Source organism: Cephus cinctus, unplaced genomic scaffold (genome assembly GCF_000341935.2).
Source record: "Cephus cinctus unplaced genomic scaffold, Ccin1 Ccin1_scaffold0629, whole genome shotgun sequence".
NCBI lineage: Eukaryota > Metazoa > Arthropoda > Insecta > Hymenoptera > Cephidae > Cephus > Cephus cinctus.
The window spans coordinates 111169-122462 of NW_014333270.1; the positions used below are offsets into that span (position 1 = coordinate 111169).

Consider the following 11294-nt stretch of genomic DNA (forward strand, 5'->3'; position numbering starts at 1 on the left):
CCTCCTCCCCCACATCCCCCTCATCCTCCTCATCCTCCTCGTCCTCCTCCTCCTCGCTGTCTCGATACTCCGAAGTCTCCCTCGGATTGTTACTGTGAATGGAAAACTGTTCCGTCGTGCTGGCGATCCCATTGTTGTGAAAGAGTGGATTTATCAAAACCGGATTGTTAGCGTTGCTGTTCAGGAGCGTGTGAATGGTCGAGGAGGGAGCGTGGAAGAGTGGCGCCACCGTCGACGGTTCGTTGTGGATCACCTGAGGGCTTGGACTGGAACTATATCTCACTTGATGGGTCTGAGGAGCGTTCGTCGTAGGATTGAGAGAACCCTGATTGCTGAACAGCTGATAGGAGGTTGCTTGATTGTTCTGATTGTGCGCGGCATTGTGGAAAATGTATTGGTGATGATAGCCACCATTCTTGTCATCGTAGAGTGACTTGGATTGACTCGTCTGGACCGAAGGGAAGGGTGGCTGCGGCTGATAATGTTGAGGGTATCCCGTGGGATGCTGATACGAGTTGGGTCTTGGGGTTGTCGATGGCTTCGTAGGTCGAGAGGTTGTCGTAGTCGTTGAGCTCGTAGTCGATGGACGTGCTGATGTTGTTCTCTGCTGATGATCATCCGTGCCCTCGGTTGGCTCACCGTCGTCCTCGCTGTTCTCGTGCAAGCTGAGAAAAGAAAGTGAAGCGATTGACAATAGGACGAACACGAGATTTACCTACAAATAATTCGACACCTAAAATAATACTGCTCAGACAATATTCACTATGATGCAGTCGCAAGCAACGCGTACGTGGATTGGTGAAACGCGAAGCTGAGACAAATAAAAGAAATTATCATACGGCAGCAATGCGATCGAAGTAGAAATTATCAGAGTCGGATCGGCGCCTTCTCAAAATACAAGTTAAGCAAGGATACAACAGCTAGCCTCCACTGCGCAGAATTAATCTGCGGAAGAGGCATTAGGAGCGTAAAAAAGGATTGAATGGCGAAGAACAGACATGGATATGCAAATGTAGAATATGGAAAAGTACCGATTAGGAATTACCTAACGCAGCACAGATATGTATTGGGAAGGAGGAAGGCACGGGCGCCTGAGTTTCCCGAGTGTTGCCGTTCAGGTATGCTAAATGAAAGGCATTCGGTTCCTTCGGTTTTTACCGAAGCGTTCACCGTGGGTGAACGTGACTACGTAAAGAGTACGTACTTGCACCGCGCACTGGTCGGTTACGTGTCAGTGCGTAAAATCATACACGACGACAATTATCGCAAGCCGGCTCTAGTCCGGCTCTAGTCCGGAGTCGCAGCCACAATGACAAAAGTAGTCGAGTAAGCAGGCAGCCAGCCAGCCAGCCAGCCAGCCAGCCAAACAGCCAGGCAGCCAGGCAGGCAGGCAGGCAGGCAAGGACCTCTGCGTGTCGAGTGATCGAGTTTCACGAAAGATATAATATTCTGAGAAAACCGGAAACGCGGTGTCAATCGAACGACTCTGCGAATAAGAGACGCAGGACATAGAGAGAATTCTCGGTACGTATGAACACTGCTACACAGACTGCCTTTCAGCGCCACGAATGCCTTTCAATCGAATAAAAGTGCTAAGTAATCTCATTGTAAAACAATCAATCGGAAATTCCAGGAGCAGAGTATCAGCCTAATGACTGAAGCGATATCTTTCCAGATAAGGATAATAACCACGTCTCCTCGGCGTCGACGAGCCCGAGGCAGAAAGTTTAAGCTCTGTTCGCCTGTTACGACTAGGAGCTAATATTATCCTGAGACCAGACTGAAAGTAGGAAGATAAGGCAAAAGAGAAATAATATCTATTCTCCCAGAACGCACTTATAGTCAGCGCGAATTGAAGGAGTAACCCGCCCTGAATGATCGATTAGAAGTGGGCGTCAGAAAGGAGGTTTTCGAACAAGGCTGTCCCGCCTGTTCCATGTCGAAACGAGTATCCGGTGGCCGCTACAACCTTCCTACTGCCTAATACAATCCGCACAATAGCTACGTCAGTTGCACCACAAGATAAGCACAGGAATAATCGGAATCTCGACACGCGCGTCACTTCCCAATAATTGCTAAATAAAGGGACCACCCGCTATAGCTTACGAACCTGAGTGTCACTGCATTGTTGCCGTAGAGTTCAAGGTTCAAGTTGTAGAATCGTTCACTGGTGCTGCAATCGACCTCATCGACCCTCTCGCAGACCCTGGTCTCTTGGTCGAAGACGGTCCCGTTCAGGCAGAGGAACTTTATGTCCATAATCTCGTCTGAAATCAAGTCTCACGATAAAGAACAGATCATTATTCGGGGGGTCTCTGTGAGGGCTGACGATTCCTAGCAAATACTTTCTGACTTTGTTAATGTCTCATTAATTCAAAGTCATTCAACTCGTTACCATCTGTGTCCCTAATCTGATGCACCCCGATCTTCCTTGACGATCGACGGAACTAACGAATCCTTTATTTCCCATTGGATTTCAATATGCCTGATGAAGTAATCCTCCAAGGACCGTTAAGAACGTAAACTGATTTAGGACTCTTCTTGGGTTAACCGGTGACTTTACGACAGTTGAATAAGAAACATAAAGAATCTGAGTAATTTATAAGAAATCGTAGGAAGCTGTCGTAGAAAACAAATCACTTGACCTTTAAGAGTATCCCATCAAGATCGAGTGATTTTAGTATGATCTTTTACCGATCATTGCTTGGTCATTCCAGAACAGGTGGGGCTAGATCGGTTACGTCTAGAATTCAGCGTGAAACGAGCAAGCCGCTCTTAAGCGATAGTTCGAGTAATTTCGGTCATGATGAAAATGCATGTACACTGTACATCGTACAGGTTCGATTTGCGTAACCGATTATGCAAGAGAATCCCATATGGCGTGAATGCTGTCACATCCTGGCAAAAATTCACAGCATCTGCGGGCGCGAAGAGCGACTCGTTCGTTCCGGCGCAATAAATCTGATTGTCCGTCGTTCTGCGGGCCAGCACTTTTTAGTAAAATAATCAAAGGATCCGTGCTTCGTTCAAAAGTCCGCGTTTAATTGGAATTTTAAGAGGGACTCGAGAATGTCACGGCCGACCAGTTCGACAAGTGAAATGACAGCGTTACTGACCTAGGAGATGTCTCTTCTCCGCCTTATACGGATCTCATTCTTAAACGGAATCGAAAGCGCAAATACTCGTTCACCTTTTTATTTTCAATTATATCCTCTGTCCTTCATTTTTTGTTCACTTATCCCTCGACTACTCGTTTGCCAGTCGATATGGGGAACTGCCAGACGTTTGGACAGTCCGGGTTCGTTTCGTGGAATTCGACCCGATTTCATAAGACTGAATTACCTTTCTGTCCGATGGTGCAAACGTGGAACATCTGGCAACCAGTCTCCACGTCTGCATAGTATCCACCTATCACCTTTCCCTGGCACGAGAAATTCGTCTCCGGCAAATTGTCAAAATCCAGATACTGCAAGCAAAACATTGAAAATCGCACATGTAGGCGATTTATTAAAATTTCATTTCAACTAGAAGGAAACAGCAGGACGAATCCAATCGATTCTTCAACAGTCTATTATCTGATACTCACGCCAGGTTCCCCCGCGCTGCACAATCCGAAGCCATGGTGGAAGTCGAAGATCGAGATGATAACTGAAAAGAAGAAAATGAAATAGATTTGAGCGAGAGCGTTCGAGCGAACTAATAGAGAAAACGTTATATTACGCGAGAGAACTATTGCGCTCGCACAACTCCTGAAAGAAGGACAGAGTGCGGAGATGGTGGAGGTGAGGTGTAGTATACATAAGAAGGCAGGATGAGCTGGAGAGGCTCGAAGGTAAGAGGAGGTGGATGGGACTATTACAACTTTCACCGAGCTTATCTAACTCGTCGGGGCGCAGGCGCTAATTATTTCTGGCAGATTAAATAATTTTCGCCGCGTCGCGACGTCCGAGCGTTCTCGAGTAGTGCGCGAGACAGTAACCATTAGCAGGGTTACGATATTGTGTTCGTTACGTGTCTTCGTAATACGCTCCTCGTGAGACTCTCGCGACTCGAGGATTCTTAACGACACAGTTGCCGAATTTCCTGAGTCCGCTTATCCATCTTGTATGGTATTATACACATGTATACACATGTATACACATGTATCCATTGTGCGCGTTTACGTCGGCATTGCCCGGAAGTGCCCCTTTCATTGATGGAATCGATTCATCGAAGCGTCCAATCGAGCCGACATAGCCTGCTTCCTTTTTCCTTATTTCGATAACGCTGTAATAATTCCGAGAATACGTAACATTCATGAATTCGCAACAATCCTACCTTCTTGGATTAATAACAATAATCAATAATAGAACATATCTCCGATTTTATTATTTCTTTTATTTTTCAATTCACCGTTGACATTTAGACTCGGTATTTATTGGACATTTCTATTGCAATGAAGATATACATGATTAATAAATAGTCTAATAATGAAATCTAAGCCTAAGAATAAGGAATGACTGGCAAAGTGTTGTCGAACAAAGATAGATAGATAGATAAATGGCGCTGGACAACGTCTCAAATTCGACGGAGAAGAAACTGGATAGGATTTTACGATTGTAAAATGGGAGAACTGGAGACCGGACAGCAGTGACCTCGATCCGTTACACCTGCGAATTCTGACGGAAGGCGAACGTGCTGAGTCTCTACTATTTCGAGTATTCCGCTTCTACGACTACCACTAGTCCCGACAATAGATCAAGATACCCGAGTAGCCTTTGCATCGTGCTGCTCACGTTATGTCTTAGGCCTATAATGCTACAATTATATATGTACACCCACTGGAGTACACCCGTACGATGGCTACTTGCGCGTTTAACTCTCAAAATGAACGCAATGCGACAAAAACCTTTCACTGCAACTCGACTGCACGTCTCAACATATCCACATGGGCGTATCCGATTAAATTTAAACGCGATCCTTGCTAGTCGACATATTCGGTTTATTAATAAATAGACTAATACGAGCACGACAAAAAGCAGCAGCGCTTTGAACGAATGGAGTATCGCACTGCACGTCTGTTCCAGAGAATCACAACTTCTATACCGAGAATCCAATTTAGACGAGCATTTTCTCAAAACCAATCAGATTTTGAATCAATCGTAAACAGCGATTTATTAAATTGATCACTAACTAATATATCATTTTCTCAAATTATGCAAATTTCACCTGTATAACTGAAATTGTCTGTAGCCAAACGTTTCTCTTCATTTGACATCTGTCAATATGTAGTAACCCTAGTTGTCAAAAACAACAAATTCACATACATCACCCGACTAATCAACATTTCGTAAAACCAAAACAGATTTTCCACACGACTCGAAAATATATCGTGACATGACTTTTTTTTTAGTAAAGATTTTTTAGTTTCTCCCTCGTATACGCATATAAAATATGTTACTCAGCTGGCGAGATATTCGGTCAATCGAATAAAATATATCAGTGTACATTTCGACTGTTTCTATAAACGCAAAATTCACAGCAGATTTAAAAGTCTTTTGTAAATTTTTGCATTTCTTCCATTTGACGATTATTCGGCATTATTATAATGATCGAAACTCGATTTCGACAGACAAACGATTTTCCGCTAAGGAAATCCAGGCGTGTCGCGATCAGTGAAACTTCCATTGGCCAATTAAGCGAAAAGTCAAAGCAGACTCCTGGCATTCGCTCGGACGGTGCTCGTGCAATCGGCGAACATCGTCGGGCAAAGCTACGTTCGCTAGCGAGAGCGGAAAGTAGGAGGAAATGGAAAGTGGAGAAGGCCCCGTGAGGCCCCCGCATGCTTCGTCGGTTCGCCATATCGTGGATTCCTTGCTAGAAACCGAAATTTCATAAATAATTCCTCGAGCGTCCTGAGCGTTCTGAGCTACCTGAGCAGCGAACCGTGACCAAAAGTTTCAAGAAACTTACGTGTTCGCGGCGCATTCGGCGTTTCGTACTTTTCTTCGTTACAAGGGTTATAAGCAAAATAGCGAAATAAAAGATTCGAAGGTAATTCGGTCCGAGTCCCATCGGACGTTGAATATTTGCGTGCGCGCCGCTCGAGCAAACCTCGACTTGCGCAAGACCCCTTAATAAAATCACGCATTACCCAGCTATTGACTACGTCAGTGTAGACGGTGCGCCGGTGCATTTAGGGAAAGACGCGCGTCTGTACAGAAACGATCGCTCCTCTTCCGTGCGTTGCCCACTGGATTGGAGAAGCGTGGCCGAGAATGCGAGTGAATGATTCCTACTCCGGCGAGCCGGCTCGTGTAAATAGTCACGATTCACTCACGACCGGAGAACCAAGTGAGCTCGTGACTCGAGATACGCGTCTTTCGAATGACATTTCGCTAAGATTCCCCAAGACTCGCGAACGCCGCTGCGTTGTGAACCAAGATAAAACCCGAAGCCTCGACATCGGCGTGGATCGCTAAGCGGGTTAACGGTCTCGTAAAGACGTCCTTTGGTTCTTGATTACATATCCCGCACGAATCCGCGCGCCCACGAGACACGTATTGCGAATACGTACACTATGCACGTTTATACACTCAACTGTCCCAAGTCCTGGATTATCCCGCACATTCCGATTCCAATGGGAAAGTGAAGTTGTACGTCACGTAGGGTAATCGTATTTATCGGCCGATAAATCACTGACGTAACAAGGGAACAATTTCCGAAGGATTCTTAAATGGAAACAAGAGGCGACGCCAACGCCGAGAATTCCTCAAGACGCGCGTCGGAAATTTGAATATTTCGCGATCGATATCGCGACTTTTTATTACCAGTCGAAATCGAATAAATTGAAATAGAACTAAATGCGCGACGTGAAAAGAGATTTCTCGAGTGAAGGAGAACGTAGAACGTAGTGGATTTGCGCAATATTTGCTCGAGAATCTTAATCAAATGAACTTTTGAGTATAATTCGTGTTGGTTCCGATTATTTACGATAGAGTACTCCTGAGAGTTCTTCATTCTTTTACCACGTCGCCCAAAGGCCTCATCGCGAGAGGAACGGACTCCTAACTCATCCGTTAACGTGTGCTTATGCCTTGTTCACACGAATGCCACGAGATAGAATAGGCCCAGGGGCCTATAGATCCCATAGTCAGGTCGTGTGGGTGATCTACATCCACCGGATGACCTCGTGCTACAACTAGCCTACCCATTTAACCAGCTACCTATCTACGTATCCAACCAACCTACGTATCGGTGCTTTCGTCGCGCAATTACGTCAACGCTACGGAGATTTTACTTCAACACGAATGCCCGTCATTGTTTTACTTATCTTTGAGCTTCCACAGGCGGAGATTAGAATGAACCCGATAAGGGATTTCGCAGGTGTGTCCAATCGTAGCAGCAACGACTGATAGCACAGGATGTGTTATATACCGTCACGTGGGCTCGCTTGTGTAACCCAATACACCAGACGCAAATAACCAATTGATTCGTCATCGAGACTCCACGTCCGAATAATTGCCTTTAGGAGAGTCAAGTACTCGAGTGTCAGCGAATCCGATTGCGAAAGAGCCAAAAGCCAAAAGCCAAAAGCCATGCCAGGAGCGGCGCCTCGGGGCTCGATAAGGCCATCCTAATTGTCTTCCTAACTACGAGAATTATTGTTATCATTCATTTGTTATTCTTGGGTTCTTGTGACACGTAACCATAGCTAACGCCATTGCAGCCATATATATATATCTATAGACTCTTCTGTCATTCTCGCGCACGGTTCGCGTCCGTCACGATACTCGCTATGTCGATTCAAGTAATATCCGGGATGCGCGAGTGCGCAAGTGCGACTGCACCGATCGCACCGATCGCGCCGATCGCATCACACGCAGCAGGACGATACACTTTCATTATACGACGCGCTTCCAGACGTGCGTTTACATGTAGGCATGTGTGTCCCTGAGTACTCTCTTGGATCAAAGTAACCTCGGGGTGATATAACCGAGCGCGTAACGACTCGCGAGTCGTCTGTGTGAATCTCATGACATTTACCTCGTTGCGTCCTCCGACTCTTTGACTGCCTGACTGCCTGACTGCCTGACTGCCTGACTGCCTGACTCTCTGCGCAAGAGCAATGGTCCTCAGGAATTGCTGACCCCTCTTGACCGTTTCCAACATTACGAATCAAATGGGCAAAACTATTTCAGGGTGAATTATGTGCCTGACTGGAATCGACGCTCCTCGCGAGAAGGAATCTGAGAATCCTTCTGTAGAGGTATGGTATCAGGCATGGCACTGCATATACACGCAAGTACAAAGCAATGGCCGATGATACGGGAAGAGATCCTCGTTTCAAGGAATTAATTACAGACCCATGCAAATTGGCTGATCTTACTAGTTTATCGTATGCCGATCTCGTGTCCCTACTACTTCTGCTACGATTTGCTTCGAGAGTAATAACGCCTTTGCCTTTTTCTCTCAACCTCTGAGGTTCCTTGGCTCCTTGGCTCCTTGGCTCCTTGGGTTTACGTATCAAGAGTCAAAGATTGCTCAATCGGCATCGACTCCTATCGCTTTAAGCAGTACGTGTATACATACTCGTAAATATCTATATAGCTACGATCTTCCCACAGATTTTTATTGCTGCTCGCGGAGAAGAGTTACACTTTCCGTTCCCTTAGCGAATAGTTGCGCAAGAGCCTCCATCGAATAGCCATTGAGACCTACATAATCCTGTACGATGTGTCTTCCACGTTGGTGCGCCGATTTCACTATTTTTTCTTACTTTTTGCTTTTTTCCTCTTCTTCCATAACACGAGCTCTTCCCCAGAGCTCTACCTTGGCCGCATCCACGTTTGCTTTCTACACTTAATCGCATCCTGCCAGTCAGCCTCATGATTCCAAGTATCATGATCGGATTCCCTCTCGATTGCGAACTCCACGAGGAAGCGCTTCTTCGTGGCGAGGGTTTATTAAAGTCGAAAGGGCATTCAGTGCGGTATTGTAAAATCACGTAAGAAGAGCACCTTTCACCTCGAGGACTCCTCGTCGACACATCTTCAATATTATCTTATTAGCCTCCACGTTAACGTAGAATAACGTAGAATTTCGCGGAAACCATATATTTTCCTCGAGCGTAATATTAAAATGTTATAATGTTCGTCCCGCGTTAACCTCTCGCGCCTGGTTATCGCCGGAATCGGGATTTAGCGCGGGCGTCCTAGACAAAGGCATTTATTCAATTGGAACGATGATAAAGGCCGTTGCAGACTGTCTGCACGTCAGAGTCTCTCAGACGTGGCAACGGACGGCAACGGACGGCAACGCGGGACTCATTCCTGAGATAAGGTCGATCGCACGTGTACGTGCATATAGTTATACGTTCCTGGTATACGACATTATTCAGGTATATTCTGGACAAGAAGTATTCCTGCATAAAAGCATAGTTAAACAATTCCGCAGTACAAGTTTCGGCGAATCTAATTGATTTGGGGATTAGGAATTAAAAATGTTATTATTATTATTATTAATAATAATAACGAAAAAGTCCCAGTAGCCATAAGTTTCAGTTAATTACCGAATCGCGATGTTAACGAGGATCACGCACCGTTTTGGAATTCCGTGGGAAGAAGGATTGCGGAGCACGAGGATCAAGAGGATAACTGGCTGTTAGGTCGTTAGGATGAAAGTGAAGGTGAGCACGTCTCGAGTCTCGGGTCTGGACCGTACGGGAGGACCGTTAGGCGACTATCGAAGAAGACATTAATCGCCACGGACGTCACGAGTTTTAACGGTAACCGATGAGGCTATAATAATGGTGACGTCGCTGACGATGGTTTTTTTAGTTTTTCGTAATCAACCGATGCTCATTAACCGAGACCCTATTTTTTGCAGAAGGCATTCACGCTCGACACAGGTACGACTAAATGATGAACCATGTTTCTCTTTTCAGTGGGATCGTTAAACCCAGAGAATAATTTATGGAAAATACTGGTGGAAAGAAATTCGTTAAAATACGTAAGTGGATAAGCGAAAGGAAATATTCGAATTTCGCGCGACCTATCGACGCCTTAAAGGTCTTAAGGTTGGCGTGCGTGTTAAGTTTTAGAAATTCAAAGATCAAGGCCAACCATGGATGCCTTAGAGTCGTCGTGATTTTCACAGTCGTTCAAATTCGAATTCGATCTGTTATGACTTTATGAGCCACACCTCGAGCCTGCCGATGACTTTCTTCGCAGCTTCCTGCTTTCCTTAGCAAATTAATGCGGACACAAAGAGGATTTAAAAAAACATACCGAGATCGAGATCTGGTCAGGAGGATCGATAGATCAAAGGATATCTTTTTTTTTTAAATGTCTAAATGGGTCGAAGTCATTTTCATTTTATTTTTAGTCTTGTATATTTTAGACACCCACTTTCCTTTGCGTGTCAATAAGATGAACTCTTGACCAGTACTAAGACGAAAAAGATTGTCTACAGTCTTTTAGATAAACAAGGAGCATCTTTCGAAATAAACTGCTTCGCATCTAGAGCTCCGGATCGTAAAAGATCCTAGGATTAAAGTCGATCTCAGAGTCTAGCGGCAGTTTCGAAAGACTTTCCATCCGTTGCTCTCTGAGCGCGTGGTTGTGCGACGGAGTCATTAAGAGAAGGCAATGACGTGTGCGTAGTTCAACGAGCACGGATAACGAACAGTGTGTTTACACGAATTCAACCGTGACCATGAAACTGAAACGCCTAAGAGGAACTCTCCGTGTAAAACCACTGAGGAGAATTCTCTTATCAGAGAAGGGAAAGGTATTTGTCACGCGGAGTTAGAAATGTATTTGGAAATTTCAGAAATACAAAATTCCATTAAATTCATATGAATTCGAATGGTCCTCGTGGACGAGTCAATCGACAGCACAATGGCATCTGTCAGCTTGACAAAAGAAGAGGAATCTTCAAAGTCTGCTCTTTTTTTCTCTCTACCGCTGATGAAGTAAAAGCGGAGAAGAAATGAGCCATGACGAAGACGCAGGAGAAAGGAGATAATAAGTTGCGATCCTACTTGAGCATTGAGCAATCCTAAGTCGAAACGTGTTGTCCAGCGAAGATGATCTCTCGGCAGGATCTGATCTTTATGCGAAACCACACCCTGGAGAATTTCGGAACACTCGTCATTTCTCCGTCGTATGCCACTGAGGAGATGCGAGATCGAGAGTGAGAGTGAGAGAGCGAGTGAGAGAGCGAGAGAAAGAAGGAAAAAATTCCTGCGGTAGGTAGAAGAACTCGTTTCACAAAAAAAAAAAAAAAAAAAAAAAAAAAAAAAAAAAAAAAAA

The 11294-nt window shown here is 45.1% G+C and overlaps 1 protein-coding gene across 1 annotated transcript in view; it reads right to left on the minus strand.

Annotated features, from left to right (window-relative positions):
- The window catches only part of LOC107269297, a 39977-nt gene that overhangs the window by 13743 nt on the left and 14940 nt on the right, over positions 1 to 11294 (minus strand). Inside the window, exons 3-6 of the mRNA XM_025086587.1 lie at positions 3587 to 3648; positions 3343 to 3466; positions 2111 to 2267; positions 14 to 665 (exon numbers count right to left, since the gene is read on the minus strand). Coding sequence (XP_024942355.1) covers positions 14 to 665; positions 2111 to 2267; positions 3343 to 3466; positions 3587 to 3648 — 995 coding nt within the window. The remainder of the gene's footprint in view (positions 1 to 13; positions 666 to 2110; positions 2268 to 3342; positions 3467 to 3586; positions 3649 to 11294) is intronic.